Below are 22,315 nucleotides of genomic sequence, written 5' to 3' on the forward strand. Positions count from 1 at the left end.
CTGTGTCTGCTGTTAATCCCAGTTGCATGATTTTCATACTGCTTTGTTAATTGTCTTTTCTTGGTCTTTGAAGAATCAGCTTTCCACAAAGGAGGCCTCACTGCAGAGTATGGAAATTCTAGTTCTGAACCTGACAAAGAAAGTTGGAGACAGTGAAGAAAGATGTAGCCTTCTCCAAGAACAGAATGAAAGTCTGAAAATTCTTCAAAACAAAGAGAAAGAGCACTTCCGGGAAAGAGAAGCCATGTATACTCAAAATGTAAGTGGGTGTTCAGTAAAAAGAAGAGGGAATCTATGAGGACTTATGAAGGAGGAGAAATCCCTGCTTCTTTTCCCCAGATTCTTTGAGGAAGAGCCTGACAAAGGGACCTTTGACTCTCAAAAGCTTATACCCCAAAAATCTTGTTGGTCTCTAAGGTTCTACTGGATTCCAGTCTAGCTATTCTACTGCACACCAACATGGCTACCTTATGAAACTATCCCTGTACCTTAACCACTACACAATACCGGCTATTTATTGATTTTGTGAGTTTAGGCAGTGCATGTACAGGGATGCTTGAATGTTGCTTTCAGTCTGTTGGCTGTCAACAGAAGCCTTCGCCCGACTGCTGGGTATGTTGGGGACCTGAGGAGGAGGAATAGCTTAGGACAGTGTTCCGGCTTCTTGCCATTGCCAGCTTGGAGATATGGCTTATGTCAGCCCTGAATCAGACTGACCTGTAAGCCCTTTCCCTGACTCCTTAAGCCCCCTATCCTCACCCTGGGGCCATGCCTGAACAGGTTAGCGGGCAGAGTTTTTAGTTGTGAGGAGGGACTTTGAAAAAATGTGCCTTACCAGGCATTGGTGTTTTTTTTTTTACAATAGTACTCTAAGGAAGATAGATTGCTTTTCTTAAAGTTGTTCTTATAAGCCATCAGTGGCCTTGGAACGGAAACTTCAGGTGGTCCAACCTGCAGCAATCAGAGGCGGAATACAGAAATTGTATCTGATGCCGAAAGAGGCTTCCCAGTTGTTTCCAGGGACAGTTCAAAGTGCTCTAAAGCCCTACATGGCTTTGGGTTCAGAGTGCTTAAAGGACTTTCCTTCCCCCATATTATCCAGCCTGCCATTTAAGTTCTGCCTCAGAAGCCCTGCATTCCGTATGGGTGGATATCAGGGTTTTTCTGTAGTGGCACCCTGCCTATGAAATACTATCTGCTTTGAGGCTCACCCAGTGCCTGCATTATGCTCTTCTAGGTGCCAGGCCAAAACATTTCTGTTTAACCTGGTTATTAATTAATCTGTTAACACCGCATTTGTAGTATGTGTTAGTTTGAAGACTGTTATTTATTTTCCATTGCTCAATTATCTGTTTTTTTATGCTCTGGCTGAGTTTCAATTCTAATTTTTTAATTAGCAGTTTTTAATGTTTCATGCCTTTATTGTGTTTTATTTTGTAACACTCTTCAGGAAGTTCCCTGGGGAGGCACCATAATTCCCCCCCCCCTAAATAAAGAGATAACCATTTGTGTCTGCCAGCCTGATGCCTACAGACAGGCAACACAAACAGACATATTTTAAGGGGGCATCTGAATGGTTTCTGGTGGGCATTATTAAAATAGATTATACTTGTAATATGGAATACCCAACTTGTTTCCAACCAAAATTAGTTCAATGAAGTTCATTGGTACAGTTCATAAGAACATAACAAGGCCCTGCTGGATCAGACCAAGGCCCATCAAGTCCAGCAGTCTGTTCACACAGTGGCCAACCAGGTGCCTCCAGGAAGCCACAAACAAGATGAGTGCAGCAGCACCATCCTGCCTGTGTTCCACCACACCCAAAATAATAGGCATGCTCCTCTGATGCTAGAGAGAATAGGTATGCAGCATGACTAGTATCCATTCTAACTAATAGCCATAAATACCCCTCTCCTCCATGAATATGTCCACTCCCCTCTTAAAGCCCTCCAAGCTGGCAGCCATCACCACATCCTGGGGCAGGGAGTTCAACAATTTAACCATGCGTTGTGTGAAAAAATACTTCCTTTTATCTGTTTTGAATCTCTCACCCTCCAGCTTTAGCAGATGACCCCGTGTTCTAGTATTATGGGAGAGGGAGAAAAACTTCTCCCTGTCCACTCTCTCCAAACCATGCATAATTTTATAGACCTCTATCATGTCTCCCCTCAGCCGCCTTCTTTCCAAGCTAAACAGCCCTAAGCGTCTTAACCGCTCCCCATAGGACAGTTGCTCTAGTCCCCTAATCATTTTGGTTGCTCTTTTCTGCATCTTCTCAAGCTCTGTAATATCCTTTTTTAGGTGAGGTGACCAGAACTGTACACAGTATTCCAAGTGTGGTCTCACCATAGATTTGTACAAGGGAAAAATCTTAGCTTTTAAATGCTGACTTACAAGCACGTTTGATCATTGGCATGGCACTTTAATGGTGTTACTTTGTTTGAGTCAGTTTTATAGAGATTTATTATTTCATTTTTTTAGATCCGTATGTTTCAAAACATTATCCAGGAAAAAGAAAAAGAGCTGATGGAACTAGCTCAGAAACATGAGCAGGAACTGTTTAAATTGGCTGCCAAATCTGATGCTAGCGCTGATTTAGAACAGGTAAGGAAAAGTACACTGTAATTAAGACACAGAGTGTATGAAACTATCATATGAAGCCATCAGTTTGCTTCCTGACGTCCTAGTTAAAGCATCTAATGTACCTTTTCCTGCTACAACATCGGTTTGATTTGTCCATTAGGCTGTACCCAGAGATAATTATGTTCTCTTGCAATCTCCAATGTACATTCCTGCATATTGTCTCAGATATACCAACAGCCGTAGGGCCAAACTAAATGAAACACACACAAAATCCAGGATTAGAGTTTTCTGTGTTATTGTTTTTTTGTTTGCTTTGTTTTTTTAAAGATAATTAGTATTGGCTTTGAAGATCAGGCAAGAGTTGTTGCTGGGGAAGATGCGTAGCCTCTTTTACAACTGAAACAGTTCCCGCAATTAGCACCAAGTGGGGGAGAAGTCTGATACAGAGAGTTACCTTTCCCACTATGGGTTAAATATTTATTTATTTATTTAAAACATATCTACGCCTTTCCACCCACATAGGTTCCCCGAGGCAGAATCAAAATATTACAACATTCCAACATTAAAACATCAAGTCATTTAAACCGCAGTTAAAATATACATGTATATAGAATAGTTAAACATCTCAGTAGAACTTATCAATGCACATATCAATACAACCAGGGAGGAGGGCCAACAACAGTTAGTGGAACAATGCCAAACAAAACGAAATCTTTGCCCACTGGTGGAAAACGATGATAGAGGAAGACAGATCATAGAAGAATCATAGAGTTGGAAGGGACCACCAGGGTCATCAAGTCCAACCCCCTGCACAATGCAGGAAATTTACGACTACCCCCCCACACCCCCAGTGACCAAAAGATGGCCAAGATGCCCTCCCTCTCATCATCTGCCTAAGATCACAGAATCAGCATTGCTGACAGATGGCCATCTAACCTCTTCTTAAAAAACTCCAGGGAAGGAGAGCGTACCACCTCCCGAGGAAGCCTGTTCCACTGAGGAACTGCTCTAACTGTTAAAAAATTCTTCCTAATGTCTAGACGGAAATTCTTTTGATTTAATTTCAACCCGTTGCTTCTGGTCCGACCTTCTTGGGCAACAGAAAACAACTCGGCACCCTCTTCTATATGACAACCCTTCAAGTACTTGACGATGGTTATCATATCCCCTCTCAGTCTTCTCCTCTTCAGGCTAAACCCAGCTCCTTCAACCTTTCCTCATAGGACTTGCTCTCCAGACCTCTCACCATCTTTGTTGCCCTCCTCTGGATATTCTTGGGGAGGCAGTTCCAAAGTTTTGGCTCCCTGACCGAGAAGGCCCTTTCTCAGGTTGCCACCAGTCCAGCTTCCTATGGCAGGGGCATAGGAAGACACTGAAGAACTATTGGCTGAGTTGCATCATAGGTCCTAGAAATGTGAACCTTGGTATTTAGTTTTGTGAGAGTGAAATGTGACAGCGATGTTTGTGTGTGTGAAGTGCTGTCAAGTTGCTTCCAACCTATGGCAACTAAAGGTAAAGGTCCCCTGTGCAAGCACCAGGTCATTCCTGAACCATGGGGTGACGTCACATCCCGACATTTCCTAGGCAGACTTTGTTTACGGGGTGGCTTGCCAGTGCCTTCCCCAGTCATCTTCCCTTTACCCCCAGCAAGCTGGGTACTCATTTTACCAACCTCAGAAGGATGGAAGGCTGAGTCCACCTTGAGCTGGCTACCTGAAACTGACTTCCATCGGGATTGAACTCAGGTCGTGAGCAGAGCTTGGACTGCAGTACTGCAGCTTACCACTCTGCGCCACTGGGCAGGGTTGTTGTTTTATGGCAACTAGGTATAGAATAATGGGAATCTTGTGTCTACTTCTATAAAATGAAAATGTTTTATCCTTAACAGTTACTGAAGGCCTTGAAACAGAAGCTGCATGAGAAGGAGGAAGTCATGCTAGGACGGACACAGGTGATAGTCATGCTGCAACAAGAACTGGATGGCAAGGACGAGCAAGTGAAAGTAAGGAACAGTGTATAAGGACAGATTTCTTACAGCTAGATTATTACTGTTCTTATATAAGCTGCTACAGAATGCGTTGGGGTTCCCCAACTCCAGGGGTCTCCAAGGAGCCATCACTGGTACCCACTCAACATGGGCAATGTCTTCAGGCCACTGGTTGGCAGTGACTTGCCCTTTGATGGCCCATTGCCTACCCATCAGCTGGGAGGTAGCCTTAAGCTGAGATGGGAAAATAAGCATGAGTCACAGCTGAGTTGCAGGGGCGGTGGCAACTGCCCACAGAAGCTGCTCAGTTCTCATGGGAGTTCCAGAGGGGGTGCAGCCAGTGAGGCCAGATGGTTCATAAGGCAAAGAGATATCGTCCAAGGAGAAATATTAGCTCAGGCTGAAGGGAGGAGGGTCACAAGGGAGGTGGAAGACTAGGGTGAAGGAAACCCCCTCATCTCGCAGTCTTAAGGACGGGCAGGTCTTTTACGGTATGCCTAGGTGGATATTTCTTCGGTTATTTTAAGCTAGGATTCTTTAGTTGTCTGGAATGTTGTTTGTGTGTGTACACGTTACAACTAACTTGCACCTCTTCTGGGAGCTTTATATTTTTCAGTTTGTAAATTTCTTTTTGATTTAAAGTATTAGAATAAGCAGGATTAAAAATACAGGAAAGAAAAGGCCAGGAAATTAGTAGGAATAGAAACAAGCAGTGGGAGGCACAGTAATTGGCCACCTCGCACCCCCTCCTTATGTCAGTACAGGATAGGACCTAAGCTTTGTATATGGTCAGGATGTCAGCTGCTATAATAAAAATATGGCAGTTGAACATTAAGTTATAACATGAGTGGGACACAGTTTCAAGAAATACATTATTAAAGCCTTGTTGGGGTATGCTTCAGGGTTGTTGTTTTTCTGTATTTTGGATCCTGGCTAGAATTCACACGGCTGCTAAATCAACATGCATTATATATTTAGCAGATTGGATAGATCTTTTGAAGATGATCATTACCGGTACCTTCTGAACAATAAAATAGACCAACATTTTATGAGGGGGAAGAGAGCTCATTTTAAGGACAAAACTATGAAATGGTTAAATTAATCAGAGAGAGAGATCTCTGATGGGGATTAGTAAGCAGAGGGTGAAGCAGGTGGAATAGCACTGGGTGAAACATCAGCAGTACATTTCAAAGTGTTTGTGTGTGTGCTAAGTCCCATCAAGTCACTTCCGACTTGTGGGGACTCTATTGATTAATGACCACCAAAACGTCCTATTGTTAACAGCCTTGTTGAGGTCTGGCAGACAGGGCCATGGCTTCCTTTATTGAATCAACCCATCTCATGTTGGGTCTTCCTGTTTTCCTGCTGCCTTTAACTTTTCTCAGCATTATTGTCTTTTCCAGTGAGTCTTGTCTTCTCGTATTGTGACTAAAGTACGATAGCCTCAGTTTAGTCACTTGAGCTTCTAGGGAGAGTTCAGCCTTGTTCTAGAACCCTCTTATTTGTCTTTGTGGCATTATTTTTGTCGTCTTAATGTTCAGCTGTAATCCTCTATTTATTTGAAATATCATTGTTTTGATCCAGGAATTTAATGAAACCCTGATACGTCTTCAGTCAGAGAAAGATAACCTCCAGTCCAAACTGGATGCTGAAAAACACGTAATGAGAGCCCAGCTGAGAGACATGATGGAGAAACATGAGGGAGAAATGAAAAAAATCAAAGAGAAACACAATTCTGACCTGCAGGCAATCCGAGAGAAGCATGAAACTGAGCTGCAAGAAAAAGACCAAGCCCTGCTTCAGCTTCAGAAACAAGCAGCCAAATTAAGTACCCATGGACAGAGTAATTTGGAACAATCTATTTATTCAGATTCTGTAATAAAGCAGAAGCTGGAACAACTAGAAGGTATCCTGTTGAATTACAGTAGCTTTTACAGTTGTTTGATTAGCACATACAGTACACATTTGATCTTGCTTTGAATCAGCTTCTGTGAGTCTAGTAGCATTGTTTATCTTAGAGAGTGCTGAGATGCACCTTTATGGCCAGTTTGTGCAGAATCTGGGGGCCTGTATGTTATTCATCCGGTGGGATGCAGGAGTAAGTTGCGCTTAGGCCCTTGCCCTGTGTAAACATCTTTCATGTTCTCTTAATTGAGTTTGGCTGTAATTACAGGCAGGGAGGATGTGCAGTCTTGACTCTCATTTTGGCATGCTGCCATGTGGATTAATGTGGTGGTGACAAAAAGTGCCATCAAATCACAGCCAACTTATGGCGATCCCTTAGGGTTTTCAAGGCAAGAGACTAACAGAAGTGGATTGCCTCTGCGTACCGACCCCAGACTTACTGGTCTCCCATCCAAAAACTAACCAGGGCTTATCTTCTGAAATCTGCCAAGATCAGGCTATCCTGGGCCATCCAGGGCAGGGCAAGTACAGAAATTACCCGTACTCCTGTACTATGTCTTAGCTGCCTCTTAGTAATTCTTAATGTGGACTATCTGACATTCCTCAATAATTTTATCTTTAAAACTCATATATTGGTATGTCAACAGATCGAGTTATATTTTATAATAGAACTTCTGTTATTGTCATTATGAGTGATGACTGAGGTTGTTGTTTGTTTAAGCTGAAGCAAGACTTAAATCGGAAGAGGCCAGCAAATCTGAAGCTAAGTTCCTCAAGATGAAAGCTTGGTCTAAATCCAGGATCAGGCAGCTTGAAGACGAGCTAAAAAATGTATGTAAAGCTTTAAAAAATGTACCACTATGCATAAGTTTCTGGTTATGATTTAGGTGAAGATTTAGAAGAGCTAAAACGGTGCCAAAAATACCCACTTAAATTCCAAGGTAAAAAGAAATGGTTTGGATCCTGCAAACTGCAAGGAGAAGGTGTACGTGACCACATGTGCAGTATAAATGGTTGGATTATTGAAATATTTAGGATGATTGGGTTGAAAGCTTTGTGCCCCACTGTATTTTAGAAACTGTGTGTGCTACTCCAGAATGTCTTAATGGTGTCAAATACATTGTAAGATGAATGTGGAATTCAGCTTCTTTGTTCAACCGACACAGTGTAATGAATTGTTTGAATTTTCCTTTTGTTATAGGTTACTTCCAAGAATAATGATGTAACCGCTTTATGCAACCAAATTTCAGAATTAGAAAGGGAAAAGGAAGAACTACAATCTACACTACAAGCATTTGCTGAACTTAAAACTCAAAATGGTGAATAGCAAAAAAGATTTTCTTTTCCTTTTGGATTTTGAACGGATGGTGGATGCTAAGATCATGAAGAAACAAATGTTCTGGGCTTCACTTTGATGGCTTGGATCCCACCGAAAATTACAGCTGATGGAAGGATTTCTGCCTGTGTAATGCAGCTTCCTCACCAACCTCCTCCTCCTGCAACCTGAAAATGCCTCTCAAAATGTTGCTTCTGGGGGACAGGGGACCCCCTAGGAGCAGCATTGGAGGTCCACCACAGGAGGTGGTAGTTTGATCCACACATGGATGAAAGTTCCATTCATTTTACAGGTTGAGTATCCCTTATCCGGACTGCTTGGGACCACAAGTGGTCCATATTTCGGATTTGTCCATATTTTGGAATATTTGGAAATTTTGCATATATCTTGGGAATGGGACCCAAGTCTAAACACGAAATTGATTTATGTTTTATATATATACTTTATACATATAGCCTGAATGTAATTTCAAATAATATTTTTAATAATGTTGTGTACATTGAACTATCAATGACACTGCTGAGGGTCTGTGAGTAATGCCTACATGCCAGCTCAAAACGTCTGGTTTTTGGATCAGTCCAGATATTGGATGTCCGGATAAGGGATACTTAACCTGTACCACAATTTAGAGTTCCAGTCTAGTCTGTAAAGATACTTAAGGACTGCTGTCCAGAGACTCACCAGCAAGAGGTTCACATGTAAGACTAATGTTTAGACTCCCTCAACTTTAGAAATTTGCTTGCAGGGTGGTGATTACTCAGCAAAAGGTGTCCAGCTTTCATGCGCACAGGTTTTAAGGGACTCATGTGTCAAGGCTGGCCCTGTTTTGCTGCAGCATTGTAATGAAGTTCTCCTGGGTTTGGTACCAGTAACTCCCTGAGCAAAAGAAGGCTTAGTTGAAGACATTTAAGAAAGATATTAAAAACAAGGCATATAGTTCAGTGGCAGTGGAATGCACAAAAAAATATTAAACCTAACTAGCTATCTTACTTACTAAAGTCATAACACAGTGCAGTTGGTTAAGGCAAAGAGTTTCCAGAGCATAATACAAATGTGTTCATGGCTGCAGGGAGGGGTAGGGTGGAAAAGGGATAAAGGGTTCTTCTCTCTAGCTGTACTTATAGAGAAAAGCTGACCTTAACCTGCAGAGAACAAACTTAGGCTGGAAAATTCTTTCAAGATGGATTCTTTCTTGACACCATGGCATCAGGGGAAACAACCAGTAATGTGGGAACCATGCTGAGAGGATTTCTTGCGATGTGGATAAATCTAGGTGGATAATTTGTAATAAAATGTAATAGTTGTTAATTTCCTAGTGCCCAAGTTGCTAGTCTAGTGGACATTAAATGTATCTGTGATCACTGTTTGAATTTATAGTATATGACTATACTCTGGTAAACTGTTGGTGCTAGCCGTTAATACAGTGAATTGCTTTTACAGAAGAATTGCTGACTAAGCTGGAGGTTTATGAAGAACAGCAGCGAAAATTGCAAGCTGACCTTGAACAAGTGACAAAGAGGGCAGCTTCACAGGTCTGCTGCTGTTTTGGATAACATAATTTTTTAGTAGTAGAAATTGTTTCTATTTAATGGTGGGCAGCACTGGTAAGTATTTAAAATTTGCTGTGCTGAAAATCTTGAAAATTACTATTAGTTATGATATCTCTATTGGTACCTGTGTTGTCTTCAGAGGTTCCTACAGTTATTCTCTTTCTGTTTGTTTGTTAGATTTAGGGGTGTGTTCGCCTTGTATGTGAGAAGAAACCCCATTGTAGTAAACTATTCCATTCCCGTTGACTTAAAGTTCTCTGGATCTCACATTCTAGAATCTTGTGCGTTCCCTTAGCCATTTCCTATTCTTTCCACTTTTAAAAGCAATTAGGCAGCTATCGTATTCATTACAAATGGATGAAGCCAGTGGTTTGTAAGTGGAGATTTTAAAACCGTGATGGTTATATGGAACCGACTGAGCCATATTCATCCACCACAATAGTACCATCATTAGTAGACTTGAAACAATTCAGTGCTATTATTTTTCACATATCTGTGGTCAACAAAATATATAGTCACAGTGTAAACGTATAATTATAGTTTCCCAATTCTAGAACTTGATATTTGTTTCACTAATTGGGTGTGTATAAGAAAACTTGTATCAGGTTATTTGGCTTGTAAAAAGCTCTGTTGAGCTGACTGTATTAATTCCTTGTCTCAACTTCATTGGCTGCAGGCTAGTGAATCAGGCAGTGTGGATGAACTACAGAGTCAGCTTTTGGAATGGCAAGAGCTTGTTCCTGAGTCTGAGGATGTGCACAGTCAAAACAGAGAAGAGAAATCCGCTATGGCTCTCAGAATGGCACAAATTGAAGAGGAAAGAGAAGGTGAGTTGGTGCATTTGCATTGTCACTACCTCTTTTTGTTAGTGTGGCAAATATCGAAAGTGTGTAAGTTGTGTGTGCAGCTCCAAAGTTTCATGGAAAGGTTGCATCTCTGTCATGCAAGTTGTATTTGGTACAGCAGGGCATTGGGCAGCATCTGGCTGTAGTATTTGCCTAATTTCTTAGTCCTAAAAGTTAGCTTTTGCTCTAGTGTTTTCTACCCCTGCAGATAAAAATGGCTTCTGAAGCAGAGTAGTTGGGACAGAGCTGTTAGTTCTGTTTGCACTGCCATCAAAAAGTGGTGACATTTCCTCAGTTTTTGCTAGAGTTGTGTACAGGAGGTTCAGAACAACTTTACCTTTCCTGAGGATGTAGTGCAAGAGGGTCTTTGGCAGGCCCTTCTCTGCTCAAGCTCATCTTAAATCTACTGGATAGCACAGCTGCACTATGCAGGTGCTGCACAGGAAGCAGTGCGTTAAGGACACTGCCATCTGACCCCTAGGATTTAATGTGCTGGCATTAGAAATACATAGGGGAATGTCGACTGGTATACATTAAAAAAACATTTAGCTGCTTTTTTAAATTAAATGCTCACAAGCAGGATCATTATTTGACATTCTGTAAAGGGCTCTATGATAGGAGCATGTCTCAAAGGAAAGAAACATTAGCTTGAAATGTGACCATGTTTGAAATGCTAGACTGGTCATACATATGGAAACTGAATTAATGTTTAGAAAAACTGCAGCATAGGACAAGTGACGACAGTGGAACAGGAAAAGTTGCCCAGCAACAGTCAGGAGCATTCTGGAGTTTCTCTTTTAGTTTTTTCTGTTAACCAGGTAGATTTAAAAATGAACTAATTCAAATTTATATTTTAAAATATTGATTAATATTTAACATTGAAAGCACTAAATCTAAGCAAGGGCTGATATTATCCACAGGGACACTGAAAAAACATAATTTATGAGGCCAGTTTATAGCCACATTTCTTGACCCTTTTCTTTAGTCCTTTGTAGACCTTTCATGCCCCTTAAAAGGATCTGGGAGCCCTAAACTGATACTATTTCTCTTCTTAGTAAGAGGGCCACTCGAGTCATGGGAAGAGTAGGTGTATATACTACTGATTAGTCCTTTGCCCGTATGTAGATGAAAGGTAAAGCTAAGAATTTGGGGACCGAAATTGTCCTTGTTGCCTTTCAGCCCTAATGCATTAATATAGTCACATTTTGAATTTACTGTGTATCCACTTAGTATTTAATTTGCATTTTTTCCTTGGGTTAAGCATGACCTTTCTGTTTGTTTTTTCCCCCATTCATGGTTAAACCTGATGAGCATTTGATGTCCCTTCCCCCTCCACTCCTAACCTACACTGCGATTTGGTCAGCCACTGAGAACATAGTTTCCCATCAGTTTTGTGCATGCAGGATTCTGCAGCCACAACAGCCTATAAAATACTGTTGCTGATTTTCCTCTGTAAACCAATTTGTGTGGGAAATTGCCAGTAGTATGTTATAAGAGCTGCTTGTGGTGCTGTGTGTTTATTTTGTTAGAAGCATACATAACAAATGCTGTTTTTAAATTCTGTTTTCTTCCCTTTTGCAATTCCTGCTCTTTATTGTATTAACACAATCCTCTTTCTTCATTCTCTTTTGTACTAATAGCTGACTCCATATTTATCAAGCAACTATACAGTAGAAGAGAAATCATACTTTCAGTGTTAAAATATAGATTATTCCTACGTACTTTGTCTAGAAAAGTAAATTTTTACAGAAACTTGAATAAATATTTGGCTAAATAGTTCTAAAGAGCCTTCAAACTGTAAATGCAGCAGTCATTTTTTTGTCAAATTCTTTTTAAGAACAAGTCAAGCTGTTGTTTTAGGACCTGGCCCTGTAATGACATTCATTTGTTTAAATCCCTCTTCAAGGTTCACTAATAGACATTGTGTGTGTGTTAAGTGCCGTCAAGTTGCTTCCGACTCATGGCGACCCTATGAATCAATGTCCTCCAATGTGGGTACTATGAATAGACATTATACTGGTGTAAATGATGATCTAAGTCTAATGCAAAAACCCAGGATACAATCCTGTGAATTTTTTCACAATTAAGGCCCGTTTATTTCAGTGGGAGAGTTAAAGCTAGGCAATCATTGCTTTCAGAAAGCTGAAGATCACAAGAGGGATCACTGCTCACAATATGTACACTTAACTCACTTAGGTTTCCAATGAGATCAGCTGTTTTGTTCATCTAGGTTGTGTGAATGTAGCTGATTTACAGATGCTGAAACAACATTCTAGCGTATAAACATCGGCAGAGAACTAAAATCCAATAATTTTTTATTGTTCAAAAAGAATCCAAGATTAAAAGTGCACTAGTATCAAATATCAGAAGTAAACAGGGCTTCATAAAGAATTTGTTATGGTAAGGTGGTGGTTGCAGCTGGAATTTATTGGCATATTTATGTCAATGGCTGTGATCTATCAGTGAAACCCTGCAAATGAGAGTCTACCCTTTTCTTTTGTGAGCTACAGCAGTAGAAAACACTGTAGAAAGTAGAAAATGTTGCCTGCCATAAATAGGAGTGAGCCCTCTTCACAAACAGGTGTCTGGATCTCATTAAGTGAATCTGCTGCAGAGTTCTGTGGGTACTATGAAGCACTCATAGACTTCACCCATCTACAAATCATTTTATTGCAGTCCTAAGGTCAAGGGGAGGTGGCCGAGAGGGGGAAAGGGTTAGGGTCAGAAGCACGCTGAGAGCCAGAGGGAGTGATATGGCCACATCTTTATTGATTACTGCCGATAGAACACTGGTGTGGCACAGGGCACAGATCCAGGCATCGGGCCACCTGCCTGTTGACCAATGGAACCCTTCCCCAACACGTGTGCTGGGGGTAAACCTGGAATGGCAAACCAGTGGACCCACATGGATGTAAGCCTCTGCGTGGTACCCTTGCCACCAAGGAGTGGAACTGGGCAACTGCCCTTGAGCTGGGCATGCCACTGCACGACTCGACCTCCAAGACCCCTTAAGGGGGTCCTCACCTGGGGGTAAGCGAGAACTCAGGCGCAGCCTCCTCCAAGTGGATCTGGCCCAATGCCTAAAACTCCCACAAGAGCTGGATGGATACCGCCTGGCTCCCACCAAAGCTCCTGCAGCTGCAACCAAGAAAGCAGGGGATCACGAATCCCATGGAGCCACAAGTCCTGTCCCCATCCACCCTGTACAGAGCAGCCTGCCTGAAGATGTCTGGGTGGCAAAAGGGGATGAGCGGACCAGAAAGAAAACCGCTCTTCTCAGGTTTGCTCCAGCCCCTGTCCCCCGGAAGATTCCATGCTGCCAGCAATTGGCTGGCTCTCTGGGAAGGCTGCTGGGCCCCCGCCCAGAAGGTTCCCTCCCACCGCAGTGAGGCTGCTGTCAGTTGCCACAGTTGAAGATGGCCTGGCTCCGCCCCCTGCAGCCACAGCGTGGCCCTGGATGAGTCTGTGGCTGAAATTAATACTGGTGTTGCTGGTTTCATATTACTGTTTTATGTGTCTTCATATGAACCATGTGTTCAATAAACTCCCTTTGCGTCGGGGGAAGCATATCTGGGCATTCACAAGTACATGAGAATGTGACAGCATGTACAGTTGTTTCATGCACCTGCACAGCATGCACATGCACAGTTGTTTCAGCACCTGCTTCAGATGCTTTCACACAGCCTTGGGGGGAAACAAAAAAGCTATGTTTTGTGTGCTCATAGAGAAATGCTGATTGAGGCTGATTAATTCGAGAAATGGCAATTAAAAGTAATTAGTTAAAATCCTGCAGTTTAATTATTGGAGGAAACTTTATACCAGTTATTTTATTATGTGAGAAAACAAGTTCATTTTTTCAGTTGACAAATCTAGACAAAAGATTATTTCACAGTCCCTAAAGAAACTATTACTGTGGCCTCATTTCACATATTATACAGCAATGAATTCAGGTTTGCCCCTTCCTGTACACTCAGCGGGACTCATGGCCAAGTCTCTATGAAATGCACATTTTCAAATGTGTGTGTCATATCTACTTAAAATCAGTAGATGGAATCCAGAGAAACTGGGAGCAAAACTGTTCTCAAAATTGAACTTTCCCACTTCCCTCTGCCCTTTTGCAACCTCCTATGGCACCCCAAAAGCTATTTCTAATGGTCAGAGAACCCTAATGAAAAAATTGCAACCCCCCCTTTTCCATAGCATAAGTGTCCACCACTTATGCAAGGATGCATTTGGATCCAACCCAAAATGTAAAAGACAACTAATAAATTAGTTAACTGAATCTGGCCTCTCTTTTTTTAACCAAAACTGAGTAATGGTCAATAGTTGAGAAATGGAAAAATTAAGTTTTTACTTCTTTAATTTGGTGTTATCCTTTTTTCTTTTTTTTTAAATAAAGATTATTTATTTGGGCACAATGAACAGTCACCATTGAGTTATTTACTGATTTAGCAACATGTAAAGTATGGAGCCAACTTTGCCTTCATTTCTTCATGCTGACTTTTGTCTGCTTTACATGAAACGTGTCACATATTCGTGCTTTGTGGTTCACAAAACAGATGGGAATGTCCTTAAAATTAAAAAGAACATGTCTCTCGGTGTATGAATTAAAGTTACCGTTTTCTGAATTTTTTTTGATTTATTGTTGTTAACAAATGAGTCTGACCAATGATGTGGCTTGATTCATTTTGGAATACACGATGCAGACTTGTGACTTCCTCATAGTACATGTAATAATAACTCTCTGTAGTATTAAAAAGGCAAGCAAGACTTGCTTCATGTCCATACAAATGTAAGCTAACCTGAATAATATTAAGGGATGTGTTTAACATACATATCACCTGTAGTGAGCTTTCAATTTAGGTTTAATATGGTTATGTAAGTGGCTGCCCTATTTGTCAGTCTCATAATTTTTTTGTTTGGAAATTTTTGCCCAAGAGGTTTATCCCTTATATGGCTTCTTTTTAAAGAATAACATGAACATTTCTCCTATATGATCTGTAAGAGGGGGAAACCACAAAGTGAATGATGATATGGAGTGCTTCTATAACTTTTATTCTTACCACAATCCTCTGTCTGTATCACTGACCCCATTTGCGAATGTGCTCAAAATGTTTGTCTGAATTTGTGATTGCTTTCCTGTGGCACAAAACTGATTGAGGATGACTGGTTCTTTCCTGGCTGCTCTGATCCAGCCATAGTCTCAGGGCAGCAGGAGCTGGAGGAGGAACTGGCTAGAGGTCAAGGGATTGGCAGGCTGCAGCCGGAGAGAAGAAAGAGTATTCAGCCCAGCAGGAAACCTCAGGTATGTCAGGGTGACTTTAAGAATGCACATTTTCATTGGTGGTGTTAAACAGCCTCATAGGTATATGCCGTGTCGTAATGTGCGTGCGCGAGGGGCGCTGAATATAGATATGAGCAATTTAGTTCCAGTGGTACGAAGTGTTTGGCTCGTTAAACTAAGGAGAGTTTCAAAATAATGTGATGTTTGGTCCTTTGTTACAATGTGTATTTTATGGGCTATTTTTCCCCCCTCTCACATATAGGAACATTATGGCTTCGATGGGAAACAGTGCTATGAAGATCTGAATATCACCTTGGATAGCACTGATTCAGCTGAAGGAGAAAATATGGGAGGTTGGTGGCCAGAGTACACTTCCCCTAGTACAGGTGTGGCAACCACTAGACAGTTTATTAAAGCATGCACAAGCATCTGTTTTGTCTTATTTTCATTTTTTAAATTCAACTAACAAACCATGTTGTGTTTGTGTTTGTTATCTATGTTGAATTTTTTTGTTGGCTTGCCTTTTTGTTTTGTTTTGAAGCATGTGCGTGCTGGATGAACTGTCTAGTTTTGGTTCAAAACTAGAATTCAGTTGTTTAACACTTCGGACTCTCGTGTCTGAATAAAAGTTATTGTCATTCATGGTAAGATAATTGTTATTTTATGTTACAAATCCTGTTGTGAAAGTGCCTCCAGTATCTTCTTCCACAACCAAACATTCTTCTCTGCTGTTGTTTTTGGTGTTATGTTTGTCTGTTAAGATACACATATTTAAGGTACAGACCAGACTTTATTGCAAGAACAATCGTTTTATGAAAAACTATACATTTCTGGTGCACAGCCGCTATTAATGAAATTAAAAGACTTTTTCAGGAATTCATTAATAAAGTTGAATTGTAAGCAACTTTGAAAGTGGGCATATTTCACAGAATTCTTCATATTATCCTTTCTCCTCCAGTATCTTACTGAAATCCCAGATTCAAAAATGGGTAAAACATTTGTGGCTCTTGTAATAAAGGGCAGAATAGAAGATGAAATATTTCTTTTTAAAATTAAGACGGACAGTTTTTGCAAATTTTCTTCTTAAGGGCTAAAAGGTTTTCAAGTCATTACAAAAATTCCTGTGATTAATCAGACAGCAGTTTTTAATATAATTTTTTAAATACAAGTGCTTCCAAAACCACAGCTTCTTAGAAGAACATTTCCCCTTCTGTCCTACACAGGAGGAAATGTAACTTCTAACATGGCTCCTTTTGAGCCACCTGTTGTCATTATATATAAGCATTATTCATATGACCCTCACATAGAATACTGAGCAACAGACTGTATTTCATGGCTGTTTTGCAAATTATGTAGAGGCAAACCCAAATTTGCTGTTGAGACTCCTGGAGCTTCCTCTCCCAGTTTACCCTCATAGTTTGAGATTCATGTACAAGAGAACTGCGACCAACTTTTGGGTTCCAACCCATAGTTCAAGAGCTTCTGCAGTTAAGTAATTCAGTTAAGCAGCTAAAATTTCCTTAATAAATCAACAGCCCAAATAAAAAATGCGTAATTTGAATGAAATAGGTTTACGGACAGTAGTCGAAGAGTTGGAATTGGAAAGAAATCAGTTGCAAGAACAAATTCTATTCTTGGAGGAACGTTGTCGGGGCTTGGAAGATAGACTGCAGCTCCAAGGCAGAATGGAAGCTCTACAGGTATGGAACTGGAGGTACTGTAGAATGTTATAGTTTGTTGTTGTTGTTGCTTTAAAGGAAGATATTCCAAAATAACAGCATTTTCACTTTTGTAACAGCAAAATTTTTATTTTAACAGTGTTTGGTATTATTGGATCTATGTAGTGCACAAATCTGTATTAGCTTTGTTTACTAAAGTTTAATTGTCTAAATAATATTGCATAACATTTTTTAAAAATGCTTTCAAGTTAATATATTTACTAGATGGGATGAAGACATCTACCCAAAATTAATATTTTTTCACGTAGTTGAGTGTTGCAAAAGAACAGTTTGGCACAGACAGCTAAAGTCAAAATGGTGTTAGATGGTGGATAGGCATATGAACAGTGGAAGGTAAATTCATTCATTCTAAAGATTGCAAGAGGAGACAAAATAAGATAGTGAAGATCTTCTACTAAGCAGCTACTCAATATTGCCGTTTAGTAATCAGCTCTAGGTGTGAATGTAGTGTGGTTATGGCTTATACTTCTTTAAAAGAGAAATTAGTACAATCAAGTTATAGAAAATTAAAATCCTTAGAATGTCTCCTACTGTGCCATGTGAACTTGGAAAGAGTATGGTTAATGCGTCGAAGCACCAAAACACGCCCATAAATTTTCACAAGGCTTCACCTCAAACAAGTACAGCATGCAGTGTTAGGATTTCTAAGCTTCTTGTAAACAGGGTACAATCATTTAAACATTTTGACTGTAGACCGAAGTCTGTTACTAATATACTAAAAATGCATGTGTGATGATACGCCATTTACATAATTTTTCTCAAGCCACAGCAGCTGGCAGTATTTCAATGTGTTATCTGAGTTGTAACAAAGCCTTTCAATACAGGTGGCATTTGGTGTAGAGGAAGAAGGGCAGCTATTGAGGGCTGTACAGGTGTGTCCTGCCCATTTTCAAACGATAGCTTATTTTTCTTAGAAGTGAGATTTATTATGTTGTCTGATCTACCCAGCACTTGATGGTAACTTTGTATGAGTTTACTCTACTTATGGTTGCTGTTGGTTTGCAATTTAACCTTGTGCAGTAGTGCTGTGAAGCTGGGTAGACTAACATGTTCAGCTTGCATAATGGACTGTGTCAGTGGAGCTTGCTTGCTTCCCCTGGCATCACATTTTGCCACTGATTTCACACCTAGTTCCTGCTCATTGAGTGATTTTTGATGGGGGCAGGGCATAACAAAGTGCCAGGAATTCAAACAGAATTGGGGGAATTTCAGATAAAAATTGTGTTTGGCATCACATTTCAGTCATTTTCTAAGCTTCTTCTGCTTTTAGATGCCTCATGTGAAAAGTAAGCTGCTCCCACACAGTATGTGTGCATGGTGTGCTTCTGTATGAAGATGATATAGCATCTGTCAGTTCTGATAATCTCATGATGTTCACCATGGGAGAAAACTCTCAAAATGCATCTGAACTGTTTTTGTACTAGGGAAAATAATCCTTGGTGTTGTTTTTCTGGATCGTATTGAATAAGTTGCAATGATAGATTCTAACTCAAATAAATTAAAAGCAACTCAGCTGTTTTTGTCAATTTACGCCATTGACATCATATCCTTGCAGAATGAAAATGACCGTTTGCAGTCTCAGTTTACACAGCTGCGTAACCAGCAAGCACGTGATGCAGAGAAACACCAAGTTCTCATTTCCAGTTTGAATGAACAACTTAAAGGGTAAAGTATAAAACACACACACATACAAAATCACCCAGATTAAGGATGCTTAAATCGACAGCAAATAATTGGAGAGGGAGGAGTACATATCTAAATTTTTTGATGGTAGATTACTAATTTAATATCATTAGTGGATTACAGGTGAATTTTTTTCATATTTATTTTGTTTTGTTGTTAGGTAAAGAGCTGTCTCTTCTAAAGATGCTTATCATTGAGATCTGTATCCAGCCTTGTGTGCTGATTCCCCCCACCCATGTTCCTGTCTGTTTTGGGAACCTCTACTGATTCCTGGAAAGATAATTCCTGGTGTTGTAGGACCTGAACAGAGAAACAGCCATGTAGGTCACGATGCTGCAGGGAGGCTAGGGTGAAGTGTGAAATCACTCCTGTGTCTTCTCCAAGTACATCTCCATTGTAAGAAGAGAGAATAGCAAGTTACTTTACCTTTTTCCCCCTTCCTCATTGCAGTGAACAGACACACACAGCTGTTGCCGCCTACAGGTCCTGTACCTATAGGCATGATCTTTCCAGGTGTTAGAAGGGGATGCCAGAATGGAAAGAGACTCAGGAAAGCTCCGTGTTTGTTTCATGCCCACATGGTTGGATGCAGGCCAGAGTTTGCTAAGTCCAGAAATGTGTTTTATTGACAGATTAAATGAAAGAAATGGTTTGCTTGAAACTTTGCTCGGGGAGAAGGAACAAAAGCTTTCGATGGCAGCAGAAAAGGCTGAACGCGCAGAAGACCTGAGAAATGCCCTTCAAGAGAAAGAAGTTCTAAACAAGGAACTAAGCGAAAAACTTTTGCAGATGGAACAAAAGGTGAGTTTCATTGTCAAGGAGAAATAAAAGGGCTGCACCAGTCACAAGAGATAAAAAAATAAGGTCAAGGCCAGTTGTGCAAAATAAGGTAAAAATATATGTTATTATTCAGTTAAAATGCCCTTGTATTATTTTTATCACTTGCAGTGATTTTCCAAAAATAATACAAGACTAACAAATTCCCCCGAGGAAGCCTCTTGGCGAAACACATAGGGAATTTTGGGAATTTTAACAGAGTTTCATTGTTAGCCAAGATGATGTATATGTTTGGTGGTGGAAGGGGGAACAGCAGAGTACACAAACTCTCTTGTTCCAGGTTTGTTCATGTATCACCTAACCATGGTTTAGTGCTAAAACTGATACGAGGCAAGCCATAGCAGCTTCCGCGAGAGCTGAATCAGCCCTTTAAGGATGTCTTCATTAGTGTGGATAATGTACATGTTTCATTGTGCAGTTCAAAGCATGTTTATTGAGAAATATGCACCACTAAACTGACTTCTTTGTAAGTGAGTCTGATTGTAGCCCTGAATTGTGATCTTGCACCTCCTTCCCTGTCAAGAAGGATTTGTTCTTGCTGTGTACTAGAATGTAAATCTAATAATAAGCAACTGGCTATTAACCACAGGTAATCAATATAATTTTCACCAATTGGGTTACCTGCATACATTTTTCAGAGTTGTAATTTATTGTGTTGTTTTAAGTCAAAGTCCTTGCTGTATTGGGTTGAAAACAGACCCTTGCTTTTATTATTAGACTTAAATTCCGGTACACAGCACAAATAAATCCCTCTTAACTGGGAGGTAGGTTCAGATTTTGTTAGGTAACCTGAACAAATACATGTAAATATGCTGCGGTGTCTTCTCAGTTAAGAAATTATGGTATAAAAATATAGCTGCAATTTACCAGAAAAAGGAAGGGTCCATTTAAGCAGGCCTTAATATTTTGGAACACTTTAAGTAAAGTTTCATGATTAATCATGAAGGGAATGTGTTTGAGTAAGAGTTTCATAAAGATCAACATTATGGTGCAGTGTCTACTTTGCCTTTTTTCATCATCTATATGCTAAAAGCAAAGTTGGGAAAATCTTTGGATACTTAAATCCGGTGACTGGAGTTGTGAATGGGCAAGACAGATCTTCTACAAACCTGAAAAGAGCCCCAAGTTTGGAGAAAAATGTGAAATCTTTAAATAAAATTCATAGGGCGTTTTAAAAACCCCAAAATGATGAACTGCCTGTAGCTTTAAGCAATGGATTCCCTTATTAGCTGTTGCTAGGCAACCACAGCATTCCAAGGTTTGGTTCTGTCAGTAAAAGCAAAGGGGAGGGGGCAAAGTCCTTTCCTGACTGATTTTGGCCTTTGAGGGAGGGCACTTTGGGGCCATGCTGGACTAGGGTTGCCAGCTCCAGGCTGGGAAATTCCTGGGGATTTTGTGGTGGAGTCTGAAGGGGGAAGTGTTTGTATTCAGCGAGACCCCAGCTGAATACAATGTCATAGAGTCTACCCTCTAAAGCAGTTATTTTCTCCAGGGGGACAGTTCTCTGTCATCTGGAGTGCAGTTGTAATCTCCAGGTCCCGCCTGGAGATTGGCAACACTAGGCCGGGAAGCAACCTCTGGGTGACTTGATACCACCCAACTTCCATGACTCAACTAGGCCTGGCTGCTTGTAGTTGTTCAACAACAACTACCCTATGAAAGCCCATGTGGTGTAGCGGTTAGAGGTTCAGAGTAGGGTCTGAGAGACCGAATGTTCAGATCCCCATCTTGCTGTGGAACCTCACAGGGTGATTTTGGGCCAGTCACATACTTTCACCCTAATTTACCTCACAGGGTTGATGTGTAGATAAAGAGAAGAATAGTTAAGCTGCTTTGGTCCCCACTGGAGAAATATGAGGTATCGATGAAATAAGTAAATACTAAATATAGCTGAAGATGGGAGGTAGGTTGGTGAATGGCTGAGAAGGAGAGAAAGAGGCAGGGAAGGGGAGAGGATATGGGGCTTATCAGGAGAAGAGATAGAGGAAATATGAAGCTTAAGAGAGAGGGGCAGATAAAAGTAGGTTGGTTGTTGGGTGGGAAGGAGAATAGGGTTACCATCTCTTGGTTAGGAAATACCTGGAGATTTGAGGAAGCCTGGGGAGGGTGGGTTTTGAAAAGAAGAGGAACCTCAGAAGTGTATAATGGCATAGACTTCTGTCACTGCTGGCCCTGTTGTGGTGTAATTCATCCAAGCTTACCTGGGTTTGGTACCAGTAACTCCTTGAGGAACACGCACCATAAAGTCAAATGAAGAGAGTTAAGAAAGATGTTAAAAACAAGACATACAGTTCAATAGCAGTAGAATGCACAAAATAAAAAAGCTGATTATCTTACTTGTGTGTGTGTGTGTGTAAAGTGCTGTCAAGTCGCAGCCGACTTATGGCGACCCCTTTTTTTGGGTTTCCACGGCAAGAGACTAACAGAGGTGGTTTGCCAGTGCATTCCTCTGCACAGCAACCTGGTATTCCTTGGTGGTCTCCCATCCAAATACTAACCAGGGCTGACCCTGCTTAGCTTCTGAGATCTAACGAGATCAGGCTAGCCTGGGCCATCCAGGTCAGGG

General features: G+C 40.8%; 1 protein-coding gene across 1 annotated transcript in view; it reads left to right on the forward strand.

Annotated features, from left to right (window-relative positions):
* Window positions 1-22,315, forward strand: part of LOC130479268 (golgin subfamily B member 1-like) — a 49,359-nt gene that overhangs the window by 5,321 nt on the left and 21,723 nt on the right. Inside the window, exons 6-18 of the mRNA XM_056851643.1 lie at window positions 74-259; window positions 2,482-2,604; window positions 4,472-4,585; window positions 6,155-6,476; window positions 7,197-7,306; window positions 7,677-7,794; window positions 9,252-9,343; window positions 10,038-10,189; window positions 15,358-15,511; window positions 15,753-15,876; window positions 17,060-17,190; window positions 18,785-18,894; window positions 19,545-19,713. Of these exons, the coding sequence (XP_056707621.1) occupies window positions 74-259; window positions 2,482-2,604; window positions 4,472-4,585; window positions 6,155-6,476; window positions 7,197-7,306; window positions 7,677-7,794; window positions 9,252-9,343; window positions 10,038-10,189; window positions 15,358-15,511; window positions 15,753-15,876; window positions 17,060-17,190; window positions 18,785-18,894; window positions 19,545-19,713 (1,905 nt within the window). The remainder of the gene's footprint in view (window positions 1-73; window positions 260-2,481; window positions 2,605-4,471; window positions 4,586-6,154; window positions 6,477-7,196; window positions 7,307-7,676; window positions 7,795-9,251; window positions 9,344-10,037; window positions 10,190-15,357; window positions 15,512-15,752; window positions 15,877-17,059; window positions 17,191-18,784; window positions 18,895-19,544; window positions 19,714-22,315) is intronic.

This window comes from Euleptes europaea, chromosome 6 (genome assembly GCF_029931775.1).
Source record: "Euleptes europaea isolate rEulEur1 chromosome 6, rEulEur1.hap1, whole genome shotgun sequence".
NCBI classification, from domain to species: domain Eukaryota; kingdom Metazoa; phylum Chordata; class Lepidosauria; order Squamata; family Sphaerodactylidae; genus Euleptes; species Euleptes europaea.